The 24,838-nt window shown below is 40.0% G+C and overlaps 1 protein-coding gene across 2 annotated transcripts in view; it reads left to right on the plus strand.

The window, feature by feature from the left end:
- Positions 1-24,838, plus strand: part of si (sucrase-isomaltase) — a 130,942-nt gene that overhangs the window by 15,207 nt on the left and 90,897 nt on the right. For both annotated transcript variants that reach the window (XM_067995363.1, XM_067995364.1), the window contains exons 5-20: positions 1,062-1,182; positions 1,293-1,402; positions 1,931-2,082; positions 3,851-4,022; positions 7,123-7,222; positions 11,262-11,374; positions 11,575-11,700; positions 15,038-15,169; positions 15,818-15,934; positions 16,271-16,384; positions 16,536-16,620; positions 18,324-18,441; positions 20,473-20,644; positions 20,919-21,035; positions 21,186-21,340; positions 24,062-24,146. In XM_067995363.1, coding sequence (XP_067851464.1) covers positions 1,062-1,182; positions 1,293-1,402; positions 1,931-2,082; positions 3,851-4,022; positions 7,123-7,222; positions 11,262-11,374; positions 11,575-11,700; positions 15,038-15,169; positions 15,818-15,934; positions 16,271-16,384; positions 16,536-16,620; positions 18,324-18,441; positions 20,473-20,644; positions 20,919-21,035; positions 21,186-21,340; positions 24,062-24,146 — 1,989 coding nt within the window. The remainder of the gene's footprint in view (positions 1-1,061; positions 1,183-1,292; positions 1,403-1,930; positions 2,083-3,850; positions 4,023-7,122; positions 7,223-11,261; positions 11,375-11,574; positions 11,701-15,037; positions 15,170-15,817; positions 15,935-16,270; positions 16,385-16,535; positions 16,621-18,323; positions 18,442-20,472; positions 20,645-20,918; positions 21,036-21,185; positions 21,341-24,061; positions 24,147-24,838) is intronic.

Below are 24,838 nucleotides of genomic sequence, written 5' to 3' on the forward strand. Positions count from 1 at the left end.
TCAAGATATCACTTCTCTCTGGAGTCAGATTGAGTGCAGACCCCTGATTTATACTGAAAATTTCATGTTACTGCGAAAAGGAAGCTGCTTCACAGCAACACTCAAGTTGTAGTGTAAACATTGCCTTAGGCATGGAGGTCACTTTAAAATGAGGGAATGCCACTTCAATGTTAGGACACTGGGACAAGATTAAAATCATGATTGAAAAATAAAATTGTGACAGTGACCAAATTGGGACAATCGAGAGGTATAAAAATTAATGTGCAAGCTGCTGCTTCTTGGACACATTCAGTTATTTTGACAAGAGATTTTAAATTTATTTTTTATTTTTGGGCCCAACAGCTTCCTTATTGGCTAGGGAAGGTCCACACTGGTACGTGATGGTGAAACTACCTGCACAGGGACGAGCAGATAGGCTGCAGCCCCTCATGCTGACAGTCAGCATTATTCCGTTGCTACCTGTTCCACCTTTTCTGCTGTTAAACTACCTCACACTTTGAACAAGGCAGTTTAACGGTAGGAGAGCACAAATCCAATTTGCAGAACTGCTTTTTGAAGCAGCTGTGTACAATAAACGCCTTATTAAAGCCCCATTATCCGATTTATTTTGTAGATTCATCCATTAGCAAATTAAATTAGCGAGGTATGAAGTTTTCCATGTCAAGTGTAAGAGACATTTTCTGGCCAGTAAAATAAGGCTTTGTAACAAGGGATAGCAGGTCAGGATGATCTAATATTAACCATCAGTTGCAACATGGGAAATTACATGATGATTCAAAAGATGGCAGTCTGTGAAATTATCTGTACTGTAATTTAAAATGCACCCCGACAAATGTCTCTTTTTTTATAGTTGAAAATTATATAAACTATGATTACCATAATGATCCATCTTTTCGAAAGTTGGTCCGCCCATGCAAATAATTGTGACAAGGGAATTATGACACACAGTGCAATTTGTACTAATAAAGGCAGAGAAATATTACAAATGCAATGGAGATAAAAGAAATCCGAACAATATTTGAGTATCATGTCTTATTATCTTTCACTTTTCTCTTTCCTAGGAAGCCTGTGAAGCTCGAGGTTGCTGCTGGAAACCAGTGACAAGTGGAAATGGGCCCTGGTGCTTCTTCGCACAGAATTTTGGATACAGGGTCCAGGAATATCGAAAGAGAACTCCAACAGGTCTATACTGCAGCTGAAACGACTTGTTTTGTTTGACTTGCTTCTTTTATCACATGATCTAAATGTTTTTATTGATCAATGCGTTTAACAGAGATCTTATTTTGAAAAAGGGTTTGAAACTCAGTTGCAACGTTTGCCTTCTCCCTCCCTTTTTGGAATCAGCGTTGAAAAGTTAGTATTGATTGAGGAAAAGCAGACAGAAAATCGCTTCCGATTCAAGGTTAGCGTGCTTTAAAGAGAAATTAAATCTTTGGGTTTTCTATTACCATCGGTTTATTGTATATATGAAATGGATAACCTTACAGCAATTTTTTTAACTTCTTATATATTTTAGTAATTCATTTTTATCATTGATATAGGGACAAATTACAACATAAAGATACAATGAAAGCAAAGCCTGAAATATATTTTTAGTCTTTAATTTATTAGAACATGTTTGTATCAACAGCTATAATTTGTTTTTTAATTTGACTTTAATGGATAACACTGAATGCATATTTAACCAAGATATAGTACTTTTCTATACAATGCATGAGAATACTCAATTTTTTGGTATAATATTTGATTATCAAAAAAAATAATTAAGATAACCTATAATTAAAAATATTGTGCAACAACCTTTTGTTTTGTTATTATCAGACTGATGTTTTAATGAATTGATTTGTATTTAAGGCATCATTTTATATTTTTAAATTTGTGCATCTAACGGACATCATGTCTAATTTATGTTATTGATTGTCATGCTAAGATTACAGATGCTAACAAACGTCGATATGAAGTTCAGCATGAAAACATTAAACCATTTGCGGGTCCTGCAGCATCAAATCCTAATTACGAAGTTGAACTTAATCAGAATCCTTTTGGAGTTGTAATCATGAGAAAGTCCACCAAAACTATTCTGTAAGCAATTTCCTTACCAATATGTATTTGAATCAACATTGGCGCAGATTATTAGTAACAGGCATGTTATTACATGAGTATGCAATTCCTCTTCCAGTGGTGGTACGAAAAAATAAACATTTAAATAATGGCAAGGAATTTTATATGGATGCGTTCATGTTCCCAGTTCCACCTGCAAAGATTTCAAGGCAAAAGTGGTATATGAAATTAAAAAAGAACAGACTCTAATTGGTTCATTCTGCAACACTTCCCCCAATCTCTATCTGTCTCAATATGTTTTCTTGCATATTGTCTCTCCACTCTCAGACTTCCCCTCTCAGTGCTTGCTCATTTCCATTCTCTTTCCTGTAAACCCCGCACATGTACACTCTAACAAAAACAAAATTGTTCCAATCTCTGGTCTTGCTTGAGGCTTATTATTTAAAATTCATGTGGTGTAGTGCCATTGTCAGATTATCCATTCCCCCAGCATTTAAAAACTTTGATCATGTCTCCCAAGCTTTTTTTCTGGAATTATAAACAAGTTCAGTTCTGATATTCTGTCCGTAACTTAGAGTCCTAAATCTTGGGGTCATCCATATCAATCTTCTATCGCTATTCTTTAATGTACCAGTGTCTTTTCTTCCTCTATAAATTGCTTTCATTCTTTCTGTGATATATATAGCCTTTTTCTGCAGTGTAGATTAACAAGCTGGCCATTTAGCAACATCATTGGAATGTAATTCTGATGCAAGCTTAATGGAAAAATAAATATTATCAGGCCATAAATTCCAAAAGCTAATCTTGTGTGTATTTACAAAGATATAACTTTGTTTAAGATAGCAATCACAATATTTTATAGGGTTTTAAAAATAGATTACTTATCCGTAACCTTAGAAATACAGCCATTATGCCAAAATTGAGGAATATGAACCTTTCTGCACAGATTCAGAATTTCTAATTGCATGGATTGAGGTGCTACCTTTACATAGAATGTAATTTAATGACTTAGAATTAGTCTGTACTTTGAAAATAGATTTTGTCAACTTATCGCTTTGTCAATAGATGTGATGTGATCCAACTGAAAATCAACCTGTATTTGGACCTACAACTCATCTCAGACTAATTATGTACTGCCATTAATTTAAAAACAGCCAATTAATTCTTTGATCAGTTATGAAAGTCGCAGTGCATCAGCAAGGGATCTGAAATGCCACATCAAACAGGAAATCAGGAACTCCACCTAACCCCTCAATCTGCTAAATTTTATAGCCAGACATATGTAAAGATGAACAATGTTAAATGTGATACAAACATGAGTGTGTACATATTGGATTTCTTAATAATAATGTAATTTTGTGAATATTTCAGTTATCTTTGAATTCAGTTCTTTTCCCCAGTATGAGGTATAACAAAATCTAAATTCATTTATGTTACTAACTTAAATGTATTTAGTCTCACTTAAGCTTACTTGGTTTTGAAATTTTTATATTAACTCCTGATGATTAATAACACATCTAAACTACAGGGAATAAAAATATTAAGAATATAAGTTGTGTGAACTGCTGAAAACTTAAATTACTTAAGGCAATATTTTTCACAACATTTTTTTATTGGAAGTGTGAGGTGCTTGGTATATATTGGTTATGAACAAATAAAAAGAGACACACAATTTCTGTGTGTGTGTGTGTCTGTGTGTGTGATGTAGACTTATATACATTTTGCTATTCCAAATGTTTCAAGTAGTACATCATACAGAATAAAAGAATAATAGTATTTTTGTCTATAGATTTGATACTTCAGTGGGACCATTGCAGTTTGCTGATCAGTATTTACAAATAACTGCCAAACTTCCCAGTCACAACATCTATGGACTAGGAGAGCATGTTCATAAACATTATCGCCATGACACAAACTGGAAGACCTGGCCTATCTTCAGCAGAGATGCATTTCCTAATGGGGTATGAAAGCCATTTGAATGTCAAGTTCATTTTAAATGATGCCATCAGATGATTCCCCCTGCTGCTTTTTCCCCCTTATTTTTTCCACTGCTGGAACGATTTATCAGTTGCAAATTATATAGTTGAAATTATATAAGTAACTTGTGGACAAAGATTTACTGAAAGACAAATCGTAAATCCTCATAAGTATACTCTGATAACATGGGGTAAATTTTAACCTTCAAGGCTGCGTGAGTTGGGGTGGGTGGGGAGTAAAAATACTCACTTTTCAGGGCAGGACCACATACCAGCTCCAACACACCTGCTTCTGGGTTTAACCCAGGCAGGTTTGTCTGCGTGTGGAGAACAGACACCAGGAAGTCTCGCCCACACTTAAAGCCAGCGGGCTGATACTTAAAAAGGCAATGTACCTCATTTAGATACTTAAGCACTTAATATTTTGTGTATTGGAATAATAAAACAAATTTAACCTTACCTGTTTGGGTTTCCCATTGCTTCCTATTCATGTCAGGTGAAAGCAGGCGGGAAGGGCCAGATCCATGAGGTGAGTGCCTTTATTGCACTGCTTGTTAGCCTGGAGGAGCAGGAGTGCTTCATCCAGGCCCAACAAGTTCACCTGCCAGTCAGGACCCACGCGATTAGCTGACCCCGCCACCCACCATGGTGGACCCCCCCCCCCCCCCCAACCAATGGGGGACCCCCCACACCCACCCCACCTCCCCACCCCAATATGGTGGACCCCACTTACCTCCGACTCTTCACCCGACCTCCAGCGACCTTCAATCTCCTTCCCGGCCCCCCGATCTCTTCCTCCGGCCCCCCGATCTCTTCCTCCGCCCCCCGATCTCTTCCTCCGCCCCCCGATCTCTTCCTCCGCCCCCCGATCTCTTCCTCCGCCCCCCGATCTCTTCCTCCGGCCCCCCGATCTCTTCCTCCGCCCCCCGATCTCTTCCTCCGCCCCCCGATCTCTTCCTCCGCCCCCCGATCTCTTCCTCCGCCCCCCGATCTCTTCCTCCGCCCCCCGATCTCTTCCTCCGCCCCCCGATCTCTTCCTCCGCCCCCCGATCTCTTCCTCCGCCCCCCGATCTCTTCCTCCGCCCCCCGATCTCTTCCTCCGCCCCCCGATCTCTTCCTCCGCCCCCCGATCTCTTCCTCCGCCCCCCGATCTCTTCCTCCGCCCCCCGATCTCTTCCTCCGCCCCCCGATCTCTTCCTCCGCCCCCCGATCTCTTCCTCCGCCCCCCGATCTCTTCCTCCGCCCCCCGATCTCGATCTTCTCCCCGGCTTCCCCCTGAACTCCTCCCCGGCCCCTCCCGCACCAATCTTCTCCCCGGCCTATGATCCCTCCCTCCCTCTCTCTCTCCAATCCCCAGCTGTGGCCTGCTGCAGCAGACCTTCCTGCCCAACAGCCAACCAACCTGTCAATCAGGCTGGCCGCCAGGTGCAAAACCTGTAAGTGCAATTGATTGGCCTCATCCTATCGCGACCTGCCCACTTACCCTCCAGGTTTCGCACCCGGAAATCTTCCCCCCCCCCCCCCCTACCCCCGCTCCCTTCCTTCCTGGCTGGAAGTTAAAATTTACCCCATGATGTTAGCACTCATCTCTGAATCAGAAGGTCATAGGCTCAGGCCCCACTTCAGAGACTTAAGCACATAATCTAGGCTGACACTTCAGTGCAGGACTGAAGGAGTTCTGCATTGTTAGAGGTAGATGAGACATTAAACTAAGGCCCAAGCTGCCCTCTCACGTTGGATGTAAAAGATCCCATGGCACTATTCGAAGAAGAGCAGAGGAGTTCTCTTGGTTAACATTTATCCCTCCACCAGCACCACTAAAATAGATTATCTGGTTATTTATTCCACTACTGTTTGTGGGACCTTGCTGTACACAAATTAGCTGCTGCATTTCCCTACATTATAATAGTGACTGCACTTCAAAAGTGATTAATTGGCTGTGAAGAACTTGGGACATCCTGAGATTGTGAGCAGCACTATATAAATACATGTTCTTTCTTCCTTTTATAGAATTAATACAAAATTTCTCAACATGTAAATGAAAAAGCATTAAATATAAGGTAGTTAGGAGTAAGCTATATAGAAGTTGTGTGTCAGGGAGTGATGGTTAATGCAAAATGAACCATTGAGTGGTGATAACTCAAAGATGCATGGGACATAGATGGCTTATTTTATATAAAACAATTGCCTCAGACGTGTTTTATTGTTTCATTTTTTTCCTTCCTGCAGTTATCACCTTGATATTTCTCCTCTTATCCTTCTTCTTCTCAAAGCTGTGGTGTTACACAAGTAGCAATAACTTTCCAATACCTCACCTAGGTGGCTATTCATTATGCATGAGACGGTCACAAAAACAATAACAGCTTACATTTATATAGTGTCTTTATCATAGAAAATGTTGCAAGGTGCTTCACAGAGGCGTAAGGAAAAAAATGGATGTCAAGCTACAGAGGAAGTATGATCATAAGCTTAGTCAAAGATATGGATTTTAAGAGGGGTCTTCAAGGAGGAGAGGGAGGTGGAGTGACAGAGGGGTTTAGGGAGGGAATTCCACTGCATGAGGCCAAGATAGCTGAGCACACAGTTGCCAATGGTGAGTACTGCACTGACATCGCTTCCTGATTCGGGCCCAATCCAATTTCTAGGCTATTGTTTCCAATGTGTACGTATCAATAGTAAATACGGTTATTGTCCATACGGAGCACGTTACCTTCCAGATTACTTTGCTTATAATGCCTTGCTTCAGTTTGTCGGAAGTGTGGGCTTGCATGTGGAAGTGGTTCTTTATAATTGTCATAAGAAAAAGTTATCTGGAATATTCCTGAATTGTAACAGCCCCTAACTTTTCCCTTACATTCTGGTTGCTCTTCTTGCTCTTCTTGAAAAGCATTTGTAGATGTTTTGTGACAGGAAAGTTACTATGTGAGTGTAAATTGTTGTTGAGCCCACTGTCTTAAGCACTTTTAGAATATAGATGGTGCAAGACCTGTGTGACTGTGTCAAGATTAAACTGAAATTGATACAGTAAATATTGCATGATGCAAGTGCTCTCAAGACAGTTAAAAATGGTGTTTTTCTTTAACAGGGTATGCATAATCTCTATGGACACCACACTTTCTTTATGTGTCTGGAAGGGGAGAGTGGCTTAGCCTTTGGTGTATTTTTGCTGAATAGCAATGCTATGGGTAAGCTTTTTATAATAACTATGACAACGGATGAGTTGGTAAATGAAACACTTTGCCAATATGCAACTTGGTACCGATTTTTCTAAGGGTAACATGCTATCATTTTAAAGTATTAACTCCCCTTCCCTTTGGTTGGTACTCTGTGTACAATGCACCAACCAACAGGAAAGGGAGGTGATACTATCCAAGAGGGTGGGCAGATAAATGATACGTTGCAAAGCCTCCACCAATGCTGCACTGAAACCAGCTCCTGGAACATGTATGAGAGCTGCCTTTTGGCTTTTCTTACCACAGCAGCAGAATTGAGATTAAGGAACTCAGCGTGTAGAGGATTGCAAGTGCAAAGCCTTTGAAACTTCACAGTGCAGCCTCCTGTGCATTGCGTGACTGCACCACCTTATATTGAACTATGCAAAGACACTCAGACAGAGCAATACTCATGCAGACTGCAGTTTAATTATTTGTAGTTCAATATGATTACATGATATGGTTCTGTAATTTTTCGACACTGCTTTGCATTTGTAGCTAGCTGGTCTTGTGCTAGGTCTGTGATGTCATAAAAATAGAAAAGCTGGAAAACACTCAGTAGATCAGGCAGCATATCTGGAGAAACAGAATTAAAGTTTCAGGTTGATGACCTTTCATCAGAACTGGAAGGTGTTAGAGATTGACAGTTTTTAAGCAATGATGTTGTCATGCCATTTATTGTTGCTGTGTTAATAAAATATGTTAGATTCTTCTAAATTAAATTTGACTGTATTACCCATGACATCTTAATAAAGTAAAAAGTAGAATATATGTATGATAATAACTCTACATTGTAATCCAGAAATTTTCTATAATCAAAACTATCTCAAATTTTCACTGAATTAAATCATTAATGTAGAAGAGATATTGGGCTGAATTTTGTTACTAGTGCACCACTGCACAGTCTAAGGTGCTAACATTGGGATATATATCAATCCACGAATATCAGATGTATGGGGGAGGGGCACAATTAATGAATTGCAAGATATGCTGTCAATATAATTGTAATGTAGAAGGACCAAAGATCTACACTGCTGTTACCATTACTTTGGAGTGTCATAGTAGTGCTATACACTGCCCATCCCCTAAAAATACATTTAAAAAAAATTAATATATAAATCCTGGGTCTCAATGGTATCGAGGTTTTAAATGACATTTGGACCATTTTTCAGCACACTGTAATTAACTGTTTAATTACCAAATGGAGGAATAGTTGCTGTAATCACTGGCAGCAGAAATATGTATAAAACAACTATTGAAGGCAAAAGTTGGAACAGTGCATTTTCTGTCTGTTAGGCACAATAGGGAAGATTTCTTCTGGTTGTTATTTGTACCAAAATTGTAAATGTTTTTTCATAAATGCATGCATAAAACGGCATTACCATCACCGAATCCCCCACCATCAACATCCTGGGGGTCACCATTGACCAGAAACTTAACTAGACCAGCCATATAAATACTGTGGCTACAAGAGCAGGTCAGAGGCTGGGTATTCTGCGGCGAGTGACTCACCTCCTGACTCCCCAAAGCCTTTCCACCATCTACAAGGCACAAGTCAGAAGTGTGATGGAATACTCTCCACTTGCTTGGATGAGTGCAGCTCCAACAACACTCGAGAAGCTCGAAACCATCCAGGACAAAGCAACCCACTTGATTGGCACCCCATCCATCACCCTAAACATTCACTCCCTTCACCACCGGCGCTCAGTGGCTGCAGTGTGTACCATCCACAGGATGCACTGCAGCAACTCGCCAAGGCTTCTTCGACAGCACCTCCCAAACTCGCGACCTCTATCACCTAGAAGGACAAGAGCAGCAGGCACATGGGAACAACACCACCTGCACGTTCCCCTCCAAGATTCACACCATCCCGACTTGGAAATATATCGCCGTTCCTTCATCGTCGCTGGGTCAAAATCCTGGAACTCCCTAACAGCACTGTGGGAGAACCGTCACCACACGGACTGCAGTGGTTCAAGAAGGCGGCTCACCACCCCCTTCTCGAGGGCAATTAGGGATGGGCAATAAATGCCGACCTCACCAGCAACGCCCACATCCCATGAACGAATAAAAAAATAAATAAAAATTCACTATTAATAGCGCAAACTGAAAATTTTGTAATAGAGTGATACAGCCAAACAAGAATTACAATGTGGATAATACCAATGGTTACTGGCCTCACCAACACACAAACAATGTCAATGAGCAATGATTGAGCTGCCATGGTATCTAACAGGCCAGTAACAGAGAATGCCACATTTTTACTACCTGTGGCTCAATATTGCAATAGAAAAGGTAAGACCTAAATGATCACCATAAGCACAACAATGAGTTCTTGATAAGTAGCAATACCATACGAGGTTACATTTGCATAACTTCCTGATGCTCCAGGCAGTCTCTCACGATGCACCAGGATTGCCAGGGCAGCATTCTTGGGTGGCAGCACCTAGTGAAGGGGAGCTCTCCAGGCATTTAGCAAGAGGCACTGGGGACAATGTGTGGGGAAGCAAAAAACAGGGAGAATGTATGGGCGTTGGGCAAGGGTTGCTAGGTGCCAGGGGAGCAAAGGGCAGGGGTGCCCATTTTTATTTAAATTGAACGACAGCTTCCCTTTCAGCAGCCATTCCTAATGGGCACTATGTGGCTGGAACTCTGTTTAGCTGCTCGAGCTGCATAAGGGGACAGTTGCCTTCATTTACATTGAAGTCAAGGGCCTAATGAGTCTGGTGCACAGCTTTGTGCAGGCAGCCAGCCCCCTTTGTATCTACTACCCACAGTGGGGCTTGTTGGTGGTCCTCAGGCTTCTGTGCTCAATTTTCTGTGGTGTACATCTCATGGAGAGAATAAGCCTCCTGCACATCTCCATTGAATCCTAGCTCACTGCTCCAGCAACCACTTTTGTATCAGGTACTTTCTTCTTCATCCTCCTTAGTAATGCACTATAGAGTGTTCAAATGGATTCAGGCAGTATTATTTTTGATGTGTGAAATATAATATTGCATCATCATCAGAATCCAAGGAGGAGGAATCTCAGGCAAAAGATGATTTTAAAAAAACTTCCATTTATGTGGCACATTATGACAGTGAATGTCTCAAACTATGTTACAGAATAAATAATACGGTGACTGTTGTTATGTATGCTTCCTCCTTCCTCAGGTGAATGTTGTGGAAATGAACATTCACCTGAGGAAGGAGGAAGCCTCCGAAAGCTTGTGAATTTCAAATAAAATTGTTGGACTATAACTTGGTGTTGTAAAATTATTTACTGTTGTTATGTAGGCATTATGACAAGAAATTATATGAGCATAATTTCGGGCTGTCATAGTTTCTCCCTTCGTTTTCTACTATACACTGTATAATGAAGAATCCTCATTAGCATCATCATTTATATAACGGATATGACCTACTTTTAAATCAGGCCAGTCTTTATTCCAGGCAGTAGCATATGCCATGTTAGCACCTAGCTCTGGCATCATAAAACAATGCTATTAAACAACCTGTATTTGATTCCTTATGGTATCACACTGAATAAAGCACTTGCATAAAATTATTTTGTGCACTATTTTAACACAGTTAATAACATATGTATTTTGAATAGACTAATGACTACATCAAAAGAGCGCACAAAGGAACTTTACAGAAACATGTTAATCTTTGTGAGGAAATTAAACTCCATTGTTTTTAATACTTTAAATGCACATTTCTATTATATTTGCCATCAAAGTATTTCTAGGGTACAGAAAATCCACTTCAAGCCCTTAGGTGCAACGTAAGAGTGTAATTAATTGTATAAATGTCTCCAATGTACTTTCTTTAAACCTGTTATAATGTTATTTAGTCTATTAATAACTAACTACAAATACATGTTATTATTGTTATTGAAAACCCCACCAAATGTAATGGAGCTTAAATTCAGCATGACTATTTATTATGGCCATCTCTGATTTATCACTGTTGACCATTGTGGCTAAACCTGATTAACAGTTCCTGACTCTATTTCTTTCTTTTTCAGAGGTTGAACTTCAGCCAAGTCCATCAATAACATATAGGACAATAGGTGGAGTTCTGGACTTTTACATCTTCTTGGGTTCTTCACCTGAGGATGTTGTTCGTGAATACTTAACGGTAGGTATACAATCATTATCAGTAACTAGCAATAGAATTGAATAAAATTGTACAATCATGACATTCAAACTATTGGGTAAAATATTCTTGTCATTTAAGAGAAACCGCTTCCCAATTAAATTATTTACATGTTTTGGCTTGAGATGTTTATGATAATGAACATAATTCATCCATTTCTGTTTTTGGTTGAAACAATGTAGCTAATTGGCAAACCATTAATGCCTGCATACTGGAGTCTGGGATTCCAACTTAGTCGCTGGGGTTATAAAAGCCTAAATGATGTTAAAGCTACAGTGGACAGGAACAGAAAAATAAATCTTCCATATGTGAGTAGAGCACATCTTTACAAAGAAGTACCTATCAGTAACATACTGGAAATAGTTTGATATCTCTGTTCCCCAAAAAGGATATCACTCAGAAAGCACTATAGCACACTTGAAGTGATTGAAGTATGAAATGTTGTAATGTTTGCCTGGTCCATGAGCAGCTAAAGAAGGCAGGAGAACATAAGTTTGCCAACTCTGGCTGGAGGCATTCATGGAGGTTTGATCAAGCGATGTTCTGACCATGTGACGTTCTGACCAAGTGATGTTCTGACCATGTGACATCTGATCACGTGACATCGACAAACGTGATTGCACTTACCTTATAAAAGTTGGGTCCCCTGTAGTTGAGAATATTTGCTCGTGGTTTCGCACCAGCAGTTGTTGTGCTAGAAGTTCCAAGAACCAGGAGGCCACCCGTGAGCAGGCGGAGAGGGGAAACTGAGGGCGGGGAAGAGGGAAAACTGAGGGCGGGGAAGAGGGGAAACTGAAAGTAGGAGAACGATTTACAGAGGGGAAATCGGGTGGGAGGAACTTTGATTCCACCAGTAACTAATGGTAACTCACTGAAATTTCACTGATAACTAATAGCAATACTGGTAACACTTAGATTCCCCTCATAAACAACAATAATACAACAATAACTCACTGATAGTCTATATATAACTGGTAGTAATAGATGTAATGCCCCAATACCCTACCTTTAACTAGTAGTAATCCTGTGACCCACGGATATTTACCCTGAAACCATAGCCAGAAACCCTCTGCACTGCACAAGCTGTGGTTAGGCTCCCCAGTCGCTGCCACTTTTAACAGGTCCGATCTCTCTCCCTATCTCCTTGGACTCTGGTTTGGGCTCCGGTTCAATGTGAAGGTGACAACGTCAAAATAGGACGGTACAGACTGACCTGAACCAAACCAAGAGATTGCACAAACGGCAGCGGGCTCAGTGTTTGGGGCTTTTCTCACAGGGCATATCGTACTAACCTCAGCTCAGCACCAACATTTCTAAACCACTCCCTGGGCTCAGTCTCAAGAGATGAAAGTTTTCATAGAATTATAGAAATTACAGCACAGGAGGAGGCCATTCTGTCCCCGGTGCTGATGCTCTTTCCTGTAACCCCATTCCCCCCAAATACTTTTATATTCCTCCTTTTCGAATATTTATCCCCTTCCCTTTTAAATTAAGTTTTAGTCTCTACCCCAATAGCCACAAGTGGTGAAGGCTCCCATGGTCTAATAGCCCTCAGTTCAAGAACCTTCCTCCTCCCATCCCCCTTGGTTCTTCCAGTGAGAATCCTTGGTTTCCATTCCCCATTCACCCACCAGAAGTTGGCTCCCACTTCCACCCCTACCCCATTCTTCCCCCCAGCCCGCATGAGCATCAATCCCCTAACCCCAAGTCCCCTTCTCTTCCCCCGAGCCCCCCCATTCCGCAGTCCCCTTCTCTGCCCGAGCCCCCATTCCCCAGTCCCCTTCTCTTCCCCTGAACCGCCATTCCCCTGTCCCTTTCTCTTTCCGTGAGGAGCCCCCATTCCTCAGCTCCTTCTCTTCCCCCAAGCCCCCCATTCCTCAGTCCCCTTCTCTCTCCCCCAAGCCCCCATTTCCCAGTCCCCTTCTCTGCACCTGAGCCCCTATTTCCCATCCCCTTCTCTACCCCCCGAGTCCCCATTCACCACTCCTCTTCTCTCTCTCCCCCAGCAAATATTCCCCAGTCTCCCTCTATCCCCTCAACTCTTAAGCCCCCACCCCGATTTCAGAGCCAGCCCTCTCGATTTCAGAGCCAACCCCCCCCCCAATTTCAGAGCCCCTCACCCTGATTCCCAACTCTCCCCTCCCTGGCCTGTCATGGCTCTCTGTGGGTGACGGCACTGAGAAGCAACCGGTAACGAGCTCCAGGAAAAGGCTCGGTAATGCAGTTTAGCCTCATTCTGATTAACAGCCAGGCTAACAGTTAGTAATTATTTATAATACTTCACACAGTGTCTGTTGTTCTTGTGAGCACACTGCAGCGGGAAATTTAAATTGCTGATCTCCCGGGCTGCTGGAGGCAGTGCCCAGGATAGGAACCCCCAATTCCGGGAAACTCCCCGTCATTCTGAGAGGGTTGGGAACCCTAGGTAAACACCAGGTTAATGATTAAAGTGTACTCATTTACTATAGATATATAGTACAGGACAAATGTGACCATTTTTTTCCGACCAACAGGAATCAGACACAGTCACTACCCTCTGTTAACTATTTCAGTTTTGTGTGTGCCAAAGGCTAATGACTGTTGCAATCGGTTCCAACTCTTATGAACAGCATTTTACAGCAATTATATAGATCTCTCTTCCCCACACTGTCGGCACCAGCCTAAGCTTGTTCAATTGTGTTTTCCTGTCCTTATATCGGAAACCACAATTGCCTCCTCCCCCACCAGGTCAAAAGGGCAAAATCTGTAGGTATTATCAAGGAACTTCTGAAAGAATATCTTTTGCTGAGTTGATGAATTGTGAAAATAAAACACTCTTCCTGTTTTAATGTGATGAAAGAAATATAAAGCAATCTCACAGACTAAGGCCACTATCTATTGCAAAAAAAAAATCTGCCTATGCATATTAAATAGCTACACAGAGTAATGGCTGTGTTTTAAAATCCAGGTGCCCAATACACATATGATATTTCATACAATAATTATATTTTTAGTGCACAGAGACAGAGGGCAGACTACTCATGTTTCATATTTAAGACCAAACCATAGCTATTGATTCACTTGCTTAATCAGAATCTTTCTTCAACTCTGATCATAATATTAGAACATATTTGTAAAGATCTTGATGGTATCTGCATGGATTAAATCTTAACTGTTAGACCATTTTTTGAGGATGGCTGAGATAGCTGATTATTACCCTAACCTTTCACCTCTGGGACTTTCATTTGTACAGGATGAAAATCTCCTTTATCTGTTGATCATGAAAGTCTTACATAAAGTCTACTTGTGTTATCATAACCCAGTTTCTAGTGAGCACTAAACTGGCAATCTCATTCAGAGAGGCCAGGAGAATGGCAGGTGTATAATGTAAAAGCAAAAGAAGGCACTAGTGCTGTCTCAAATACCATCATCAAACTGATTATTTCTCAAAAGAATATTTTTGACATGCCCTGTGAATGCTTATTACAGTAGCGTAAATAAGGAGAATATCAATTAAAAACGGTGAAAATTTTGATCCAGTTTCCATACAATTTAGGATAACTATCAATATGTACTTTTGCAAATAATTCTAGCTATATCTGTTATTATCAAAAGAACATGGATATTGTTGAATTTGTACTAACATGTTTAATTAAAATTATTCAGGATATCCAGATCACTGATATCGACTATATGGAAAACAAAAAGGATTTTACTTATGACTTGGACAAGTTCCGCAATCTCCCTGATTTTGCTCATGATTTACATGATCATGGGCAGAAATACATCATCATTTTGGTAAGTTCCATAATCTTGCTGCTTTCTTTGTCAGTTTGAGCACTTAAAATTATTAAATCAAATTAGAATGAACAGTTTTAAAAAAACAAGGATGACTTTTATCAATACATTTACAATATGATTGCACGGCATGCTGCTACATGAAAATAAAAGACAAAGAATAAAATGAAATGAAACGATAATCTTTCAAGTATCACAAGACAAATTACTAATAGGCAACCAATCAATTATTGTATATCTGATGTTGAAATCAGAATTGCTCAATATTGCCCTTGTAATAGCATTGCGCTAAAAACAGTCCAGCATGTAGGGTTGTACACTGTTTATTACAGCAGCTTAGTGGTACTAAACTAGCAACCCAGAGCAATGCTGCGTCCAAATCTCAATAAAGTAAGTAGTGAAGCTAAATTTAATAGATTTGGTAATTTGTGGGCTAGCATCAGAAAATAACCATGAAAGCTACCAGATTGTCATAAAAACCCAACTAGTTCACTAATGTCTTTCAGGACAACTAGGGTTGGTGATAAGTATTGGCTTGCAGGTATCACCCACAACCTCAGAACAAATTAAAACAACATTTTGAAATCTAAAGGGAATGAAGGTTTGTGTGACTTGACTGTTCACAGCTCTGTTCTCTTTCAAACGCAGGACCCAGCAATTAGCACCCAGAAACGGTTACACGGCCCATACCATTCCTATGACAAAGGCACGCAAATGGGAGTGTGGATCAATGAATCTGATGGAAGGACACCCCTTTTAGGGAAGGTAATTGAAGTAAAATGTATCTATGCACATGTTAATAGTGATAAATCTTGAAAAATAACATCTGCAAATTCTAATCCTTAAAAGGAGGAAATGAGGTATTGACTATAATATCCCATTTTTAATTTTTTGATACATTCAGTATTGTCAAAAGATTTCTACACCAATCTATTAAAAATGGGGTTATAAATTAGAAGGAGTTATTAAAATATGGTTTAATAGTCCATGGTGTCCTGACTCATAGTATTATTTTTCATTTACTGTACGGAATGTTTTTTATGGTAACATTCACAATGTATAAATAGAATTGTTGATGTTTCTCTATCTCGTATCACTTAGGTCTGGCCAGGAGAAACTGTCTTCCCTGACTACACAAACCCCCAATGCATTAAATGGTGGGTAGATGAATGTGAAAACTTCCACCAAGAAATAAAATATGATGGACTTTGGATTGTATGTTCAATTTTATCTTATTTATTAATCTTATTTTAATTATTTTATCCTTTGTCTTATTTTATTTTATTTTTGTTTTATTTTATCCTAAAGTCTAATCGTAAAGCTCTGCAAGTGTATATATGTTTCTTGTTATATCTCTCATTTGCAGGATATGAATGAGGTGTCAAGTTTCGAACATGGTTCGGTAAATGGATGTAATAAAAATCAGTGGAACTATCCTCCTTTCACCCCAAGTAAGTTTTATCTTCCAAAGGGTATGTGCTTCACCTTGAACCACAGCAGCACAAAAGAGGTTCCATTTCCATCATGGCACAGTGGAATATTCAGATTAGTTTATTGACTCAAACATTGATTGTGCTGTGATAAGTTTTCAATTGTGGGCCTTATTCCAAACCTAAAGCTTTGGTCCAAATTATATTTTTCACCACACATTTGGTACTGTGGCTTCAGAATAAATATCTACAAATTCTATGGGAAGCAGTCATTAGAATAAGCACATGAAGGAGAGGTTCATTTTCCTCCCTCTTCTCTTCATCCTCCAACATGATGTGACAGGTAGTGGGTTATTTCCCTATTCCTCTGATGAAAATCTATCATAAACCCTGTCTGTATTCCTAGCCTAAATAAGATATCTTGACAGCCATTTTCCCAGAGATCTCTAGGGCAGAATAAATTGTGGTACATACCTGACAGTATCATCATCTCCTGTGAATATAAAGACTCAGGGGTGACTCAGGGTAAGTTGTGTCCTTAGCCAACTGCAGGAACGGTACTGGCATCTCCATTGTGCCTCTTCACAGCACCATAGCTGAGTTCAGGACCTCGGCATGAAGTTGAATCTGTGTCAGTGACAGTTAATTTCGATAGGATGAATATTGGATAGATTCTACAATGAGTGGGCGATCCACTCTGCCAGATTACACCTCAGGTGGTGAAGATGAAAATTTACCCCTTTATCATTTGTGCCATAAATGTTTTCTAAACTTCTTATGGCTGCTTTATAGCATGTCCTCTTTGACTCAATTTAATATTTCACTGTTTCTTGAACTTTGCATTTTTTGGTTTTTCTTTTGCATCAGAAATGTTTACATTTCTGTCATTCTGTAACAGCATTTAGGCAACGTCTCAGGGAAAAAGGTTACTTGGCTCATATCAGAAACAAGTTCAGCTTTTTTCATAACAAGAAAAGTAGTTTTAAATGCAATGTTATTTACAGGATGTCATTAAAAGTCTGTTTACCTCCTAAGTACTTTTCACTTTCCAGAATCACTTCTTATCCTTCGGCTCCTGTAGAGTGGTCATGTCTTTGGTAAAAGTAAAATCACTATTGGGGAAATGGCTGGGTGGAACATTGCCTCCAAGTTTTGGCAGCTGGTTTGCTCTTCACACATTTACAAACACCATTTGAACTTACCCTGCGCTCGTGTTTTCTCTCTAGTTATATTGGTCTTTATGGAACTTTTCTTCCAGATTTGTGTATATATTTTTAATTCAGGACCTTTGCTGGCATGTCAAAGAATTTTAAGATTGCTTTTGAGAAGTTGCTGTCTGAGCAGGTCAATGTCGTCTTGGTAAAAATAGGTTTTGTGTTGGATTTTTCTACCTTGTTCTGCTTTACTTGTCAGTTTGGACTACTACCACTGCAGCAAATTATGTGGGGAATATTTAATGAATTCTCTGCATCACTGCATGGGATTTGCTTTTGAGATTTGAGAGTGAAAGATCCGAATCTATAGGGCAATACTTTGCTGCATACCAGGATCAAAAATAAGCTTTTGAGATAAAATCTATACACAATGGAATTTGCACTATAATTCCTTAGCTTATGTCACTACCATTTTAAAGGAGAAATGTGCCCAAAGTTATTTGTACAATCTTTATATATGTTTGTTTGTAAATCACAAACATCCTTTTAATATAATATTTTCTTTTGAAGGGATTCTTGACAAACTGATGTATTCCAAGACCCTTTGCATGGATGCCCAACAGACTAAGGGAATGCATTATGATCTTCACAGTCTTTATGGACATTCAATGATACTAGCTACTGAACAGTAAGTGTTAAATGTAGGAGTATATTTTAATATGTTGAGATGAGTCTGTGTTATGGTGTGAAAGAGTTGGTCAATGATTTTATTGTTCCACAGCCTCAGAATTTTTACATGTTATCACAAAATGTCCTCTGGAGACAGAGGCCCAATCCTAATGTTATGCTTTTCTGGTAGAGTTGCACAGATCATGGGGTAGATTTTCATCGTGCCGTCTGGGCGTAAAACTGGTGTTGAGGATCAGCCATCCGTTATAGAAACCGTCCGATATTCATTTCTACTCAAATCAATGGGATAAAGATCAGGCGGTTTGTAGAACGGGCAACCGATCCACAATGCCAGCTTTACATCCTGGCAGCATGTTGAAAATCTGCCCCCACAACAAAAACACTTAGATTGCCTGATTCACCTTAGTAATTCATACAGTCAGCATTCTACATTGGATGTGTCCAGTTTAGTATCTGCTCTTGAGTGTGTCTGAACTCCTGTAAGTATATGTTGTCAACTAGGTAAGTTCCATACCGATCGTAACTGAGGACCCAATCTTTGATGCTTTATTGATGAAAGAGTCAGTATTTATCTTCTTAGGATCTCAGGTGGCTAGAACAGCCAAATTTATCATAGAATCGTAGACTTTTACACCAAGCGACTCGGCCTATGATGGTTGTGCCAACCCTCTGAAGGAGCTCCTCACTTAGTCTCATTCCCCTATCCTTTCCCCATATCCTCTTTTATTTCTTTTTCAAATATTAATCCACTTCTCTTTTAAAAGCTAATGCAGATTCTGTTGTCACCACTGTTTCTGGTAAGTCATTCCATGTCCTAACAGCACTTGACACAAAAACATCCTCCAAACTTCTCCTTTGCTTGACTTAACATAATTTGTAATTTCTCACCAAATCAGTACAAGCATCCTATACAATGCGGATACCAGTATTACCTGTATGTATTGTGGTATTTTTAAAACAACATTTTGGCAAATAAGAAGGACAGATAAACTTCTTTTTGTAACCATATGAAAGTAATTGGAAACGTAAGAGACATTTTAGTTAAACAGCTTGTGCTTTTGAACTGCTATTCTTTTTCAGTTTGGAACTTTAAATTGCTCAATGTATTATCCGAAATTCTGGCCTGGCCCACATTCTTCACATATCTTAAAATGATAGCATTCATTCTAGTGGTGGCTGGCTCCACATTGCCCGAGTGGATAGACAAATAATGATATATATTGGCTTTACTTAGTACCTCAAAATGAATTTGATGAGGAGCAGGAGAGCAATAAATTTCCGTATTAAAAATAAACTTTTTTAATTTTCCTTTCTCTCTTTCCTTTGCCAATTTTCTCCCCTCTCCTCCTAAAAGCATTGACTCATCACTCGGGTTCAGTTCCCTGGATGGCCTCCACTATTCTGTTCAAATGGTGACTATCATGGCCTCAAAATTCCATAGGAATTCTCCTGGTTGGAAACCAGCACAATCCCCAGGCAAATGGCATATATAACTGAAAACGGTTTCCTCTCATCTTCTACTGCAGTTAAACAGGTGGTGGGAGAAACCCCACAGAATTTCAAGGCCCATGTATCTTGAGAGTGAGTGCTGGAAATCTATTGAACTGTGGGGATGTAACAGCCAAGCCAGATTGTGTCTGCACATGTGCACTTCCAACAGGGTAGTAGAAATCCTTAGTGCTTTTCTCCTTCCTAAACCAAGTTCACTAAGGTTAATTATAACACCCCTACTGCAAGTCCAGCAGAAATCAACTAACTCTGGGGATCAAACCTAGGACCTTTCTAGTCAGTATTGCTTAGGTACTTACTGTGTAAACCCTCTGAACCATTGGAGAAGCTAGGTAATATTTTATTGTGCAGCAGCAATTCAAAATAATTCATAGGTAAATGATAATACATTGCTAAAATCATGTGATGCTATATTAGAAAAATATCAGTGTGTTTCATGAATATTCACCATTAAATCATACTAGAATGTGTCAATTCCCACCCACATTATAACAAAAATGGCCTTTGTTTGACACTGCAGAGTAATTAACCGTGTGTTCCCTGGGCAACGAAGCCTTATTCTTTCTCGATCAACTTTTGCTGGGTCAGGAAAGTACACAGGACACTGGTTGGGAGATAACGCAGCGAACTGGAATGATATGAAATGGGCAATTCCTGGAATGCTAGAGTTTAATCTCTTTGGTATTCCATATGTAAGTTGATTTAAGAATACGTTGATTTAAGAAGAAGTTGACAGTGAAAACTATAAAAGAAGCATTCATCTAGTTGTCTGTAAGTTTTAGTGACATATCTTTTCTGCGTAATATTTGGCATGTATTATCAAGCTAAGGGAGATTACAAAATGTTAATCAAAACAAAGATTTGAAGCCACATATTTATTTTATGGCTAGCTTAGCTGCTTTTAGAAGTTGAAGAACCACAGCCTTTTGATGAACTAATAGTCACAAATGTACTTCGTTCCTGCAGATTGGAGCAGACATTTGTGGTTTCTTTGATAATTCGCCTGAAGAACTTTGTAGGAGATGGATGCAGGTTGGAGCATTTTATCCATTTTCTAGGAATCACAATGCTGAGGGATATGATGTAAGTTTTCATAAACTGAGAATGAAATTTTACTGCAATAGGAGAAAATGTGGACCATGAAAAATATCTATTAACTCATATGTATGGTCAGATTTCATTTATAACTATAGTAACAAAATTCTTCCTTGTAATACAAATCGTATTTTTTAGCCTCAAGATCCTGCTTTTTATGGTGAAAACTCCCTTTTAGTGAACAGTTCCAAACATTACCTGAATATTCGGTACACATTGCTTCCTTACCTCTACACACTCTTTCACAAGGCAAATGTCTACGGAGACACTGTAGTTCGACCACTGCTTCATGAGTAAGTTCTTTAGAAAATCAATTAATTCTGATGAGTATCAAATCCATATCAGTATATTATTAATCCATACTAGTGAAATTCATTCACCAGCAGAACATAGAATTTTTGTACAATGAAATTATCAGGGCAACTCATGCTATTCTTTCTGCTTAACTGTTTGCATCTCAAGTGAGTGACATCCGTCGAAATTAATTTAAAGAACGAGAAGACCGAAGACAAAATCTGTCTAAATCTAATCAGTGTCAATTTGGCCGAATGTTTGCTCATTAGGTTGATTTTCCAGTTGGCCTGGTTTTGACACCCACTGTCATATTAAACCCATATGATCTGGGCTATGCCAGCTAGGGATGATGTGAATGAAGGGCAGAATCTTCCCCACAGGAAATCACCTTAGGCTATTCTTGCAAACTTTCCAGTGAGCAGTTTAAATGGAATTGTCAGAGACCTGGGAAGAAGCTACCTGCCTGTGCTGATAGAAGGGTATCATTGTGCAGTATAGGGGTTTCAGGCTTCAAATTTTCAGGGTGCCAAGAAAATAAAATATCAGAAAATTGTTGGGGGTGTGGTGGGAAGGGAGTAGAATTGGATCCAAACAAATTAACTGCTCTGGGTAAAGTTCATAGATGGTATGTTCATGAATGAAATCCGCACAGTTTGTCATTATAACATGTTTCTTCCACATCTGATGCTTGATTTCAACATGTCCCAAATGCATGGATACATTCTCTTTCCCTTATGGTAGTTAGGGATCATAAACAAAGTAAGTTGGAAGAGAATCCACCCAGCTACCAGTCAACAAACCTGCTCTGCATTTGCTGATTCGTGCTAAGGAGTTGGTCATATCCTAAGGCACTGTAGAAATATGGTGGAAGGAGTTGCTTATCTATCACCCTGACAACTGTCAGCTGACATTTTATTCAAGCTCTGACCTCACAACATTCTATAGCTTTTGTCTATCTCCATCCCAGCCCTTTCCAACTCATCTCTTCCATGAAATTCACCAACTTCTTCTTGACCCATTCCCATATCAGCTCTTGACCACTTAACTCCTTGGCCCAATGCTAGTAACATCATCAACTGATTCCTCTCCTCAGGCATTGTTTCCCCCATTTTAAAAACTGCTGTAATAATCCAGCTCCTTAAATAGTTCGTCCACAATCCATCTGTCCTCTCCAAATAACACCCCGTCTCCAATCTCTTATTGTGAAATGAATCACTGGCACCCAACTCTGTGCCTATGTCCTGTTTGATTCCCTGCAACTCAGCTTCAATCCTGTTTACAGAACTGAATTACCAGCAGCATTCTTTGTGACTGTGTGACCCTGGTGTAATAACTCTCATCCTCCTCTTCAACTTCTCTGCAGCCTTTGATACAGTAGACCAAACCATCCTCACCCACTACTCTTGAACATGATACATCTCTGTGGGACTCATTTCTACCTGTTTCAATGTCGCCAGCACATCTCCTGCAATGGCTTCTCCTCCCATATTTGATAGCTACCTCTAGCGTGTCCCAAAGGTTCCGCCTTTGGTCCCTTAATATTCTATTCATGTGTTGTTCTTTGCTGACGTTATCCATAAGTTTTCATACGGACACTGATGATACCCATCTTTACTTCTCCACTATCAGCCTTGATTCTATGGCTATTGCTGTGCTGTTGAGACTGCCTGCCCAACATCAATTTATGGAGCAGCTGTAATTTAACAGCTCAACGACACAAAGCCGTCCTGTTTGTCTCTCACCAGCCGCTCTGCACCTTAGACCCTGATCCTAACCCTCTCTCTGCATGCTTACTTCAGCTCAACCTGATGATGTACAGCTTAGGTGTCTCGTTTGACCCTGACCTGAGCTTCAAACTCCACATTGAGTTCACCCCAAGACTGCCTACTTCTACCTCTGCAACATTGCTCAACTCTGCTCCTACCTCACTCCCACTCCCTGTCAAGTTGCCTTTGTAACCTCCAGATTCGACTTTTCCAATACCCTCCTCTCTCAACTCCCCAGCTCTTACTCATCCAGAACTCACTCCGCTGCCCACATCTTTTCCCACATAAAATTCCACTTACGTTTTACTTTGATTCTTACCACCTTCCAGTGGCTCACTGTCTCTCAGCACATTGACTTTAAAATCCTCTTCCTCATTTTCAAATCATTTCACAATCTCACCCCTGCCTTTGCAACCTCCTCAAGCCTGCTATTTCACTGCCCACTCCTTCCATTCTTCCAACGCTGTTCTACCTCACATTCCTCCTCCTCACCACTCTACTATCAAGGGCAGAGCCTTCAGAAATCTTCCCACATTCTGGAACTCCCTTCCTAAATCCATTCATCCTGTTACATTCAAAATCCTCCCTGAAACCTATCTCTTTGACAGGACCTTCAGCAACCTCCCACTCCTCCTTGGTTCTGACCCCCCAACTGTGAAATGCCTTCGGAGATTTTGCTACATTAAAGGCACTATATAAATAAAAGTCATTGTTCTTGTTGTTCCACTGGTAAAGTAGGATGTGTGCTTCTGACACTAGATTTGAACTGGTTTATCAGGAAATGTAGAGGGAGTTTGATTGTGTTTGGCTTGTCTCATACGTGATGTGGCATTGATAACTGCTGCTAGTGGGGACAACTCGTAAATGCTCCATTTCCAAGCATTTTCATTCTCATCGTAAATACACTCATGCACAACTACATCTGATTGTGTAAATTGTTTTATCTTTTACAAGGTTTCCTTCAGACAATGCAACATGGACTGTCGACCGTCAGTTTCTATGGGGACCTGCTCTTCTTATTACTCCTGTGCTGGATCCTGTATGTTAATTAAACTCCTACCATTTTTTAAATATGTACAGCTATCAGAAAGCTAATAACAGCACAGTTTTCAACTGGTTCACTTTTGCCAGTGTAATATTGCAGAATATGAATGATTTTGATTATGTGAAATACTAAAATGTATAATATAAAAAATTCTTATGGTATAGTACCCCATTAATCACTAAATAGATTGTTCCACTGAATTGAAAATTATCTGATCTATGTGCTTTCTCCTTTTACTTAACTGTTTCCTCCACTCCTTTAGATCCCCTAAGCCATACATTATTGCCCCAGTTAAGAAAGCAGGTAGACAGCCTATTCCAAGCCTGGCCGTTATTGCTCTGTAAGCTTCTTCTAGGAGGTAAGCAAGACTGGTGTGGATGACTTGTCCTCCAATTTTCTGGCCCTCCCAGTGGGTAGCTGCCTAGCATTTACACAGTGCCCACCCCAATAACTTAACAATGGGCTTGGAATGGACTTCTGAGCAGAGTGGTGGAATCATTTAAGGAGTAACTATATGTGGCCAAGGGAGCTTACATCATTGATCTGGCTGGATGAATTAAGATGGAGCAAATGGCCTTACTCATCTATAGTATCTTATGATCTAATATTAGAAATTTATTACATGGGCATAAACCCACATCCATGTCACAGTATATTAATGCAGCATTGTGCCACACTACAAGCCT

The sequence above is a fragment of the Heptranchias perlo genome, chromosome 13, assembly GCF_035084215.1.
Source record: "Heptranchias perlo isolate sHepPer1 chromosome 13, sHepPer1.hap1, whole genome shotgun sequence".
Classification (NCBI taxonomy): domain Eukaryota; kingdom Metazoa; phylum Chordata; class Chondrichthyes; order Hexanchiformes; family Hexanchidae; genus Heptranchias; species Heptranchias perlo.